Source organism: Haliaeetus leucocephalus, unplaced genomic scaffold (genome assembly GCF_000737465.1).
Source record: "Haliaeetus leucocephalus isolate CR32 unplaced genomic scaffold, Haliaeetus_leucocephalus-4.0 Scaffold61, whole genome shotgun sequence".
NCBI lineage: Eukaryota > Metazoa > Chordata > Aves > Accipitriformes > Accipitridae > Haliaeetus > Haliaeetus leucocephalus.
In genome coordinates this window covers 405,450-405,859 of record NW_010972497.1, presented here as the reverse complement: position 1 = coordinate 405,859, position 410 = coordinate 405,450, and the positions used below count along the sequence as shown (strand labels likewise).

At 79.3% G+C, this 410-nt stretch overlaps 1 protein-coding gene across 20 annotated transcripts in view; it reads right to left on the bottom strand.

Moving 5' to 3' along the window:
• Window positions 1-401, bottom strand: part of MYCBP2 (MYC binding protein 2, E3 ubiquitin protein ligase) — a 200,644-nt gene extending 200,243 nt beyond the window's left edge. For 17 of the 20 annotated variants that reach the window (XM_010578039.1, XM_010578049.1, XM_010578057.1 and 14 more), the window contains exon 1: window positions 153-360. In XM_010578039.1, coding sequence (XP_010576341.1) covers window positions 153-334 — 182 coding nt within the window. In that variant the 5' untranslated portion in view covers window positions 335-360. Of the gene's footprint in view, window positions 1-152 lie in introns of all 20 variants that reach the window. The other 3 variants (XM_010578115.1, XM_010578175.1, XM_010578098.1) reach the window with 2 other exon arrangements.
• Window positions 402-410: the final 9 nt, after the last annotated feature.

The window sequence follows — 410 nt, the reverse complement described above, 5'->3', positions numbered from 1 at the left end:
GAGGCGTGCCGCCGCCGGGGGAAGGTGCGCGCACGGGGCCGGGGGCACCGCCGGGGAAAGGGCCGCTCCCAGCCGGCGACAGGAGGGGGGGCGGCGGCGGCGGCCGCCGGGGGCCGCCCGTCTCGCCCGGGAGGGAGCTCGGCGCGCGTTACCTGCCCGGGTGGCTCCCCAGCTCCCGGTCGCTCAGCGCCGCCGTGTAGATCTTCCGGTATCTGTCGGCCAGGGCCTTCCCGGAGAGCAGCAGCTGGTAGCGGCTCCGGCAGCCCAGCGACGGCGGCGCCAGGGCGCCGGGCAGGGCTCCCAGCCCGCCGGCCGAGCCCTCTTCGGGCCCCATGGGCCCCGCCGGACCGGAGCCGCTGGAAAAGAAGAAGAAGCCGCCCTCGGCCCCGGTGCAGGCGGCGACGGCGGCT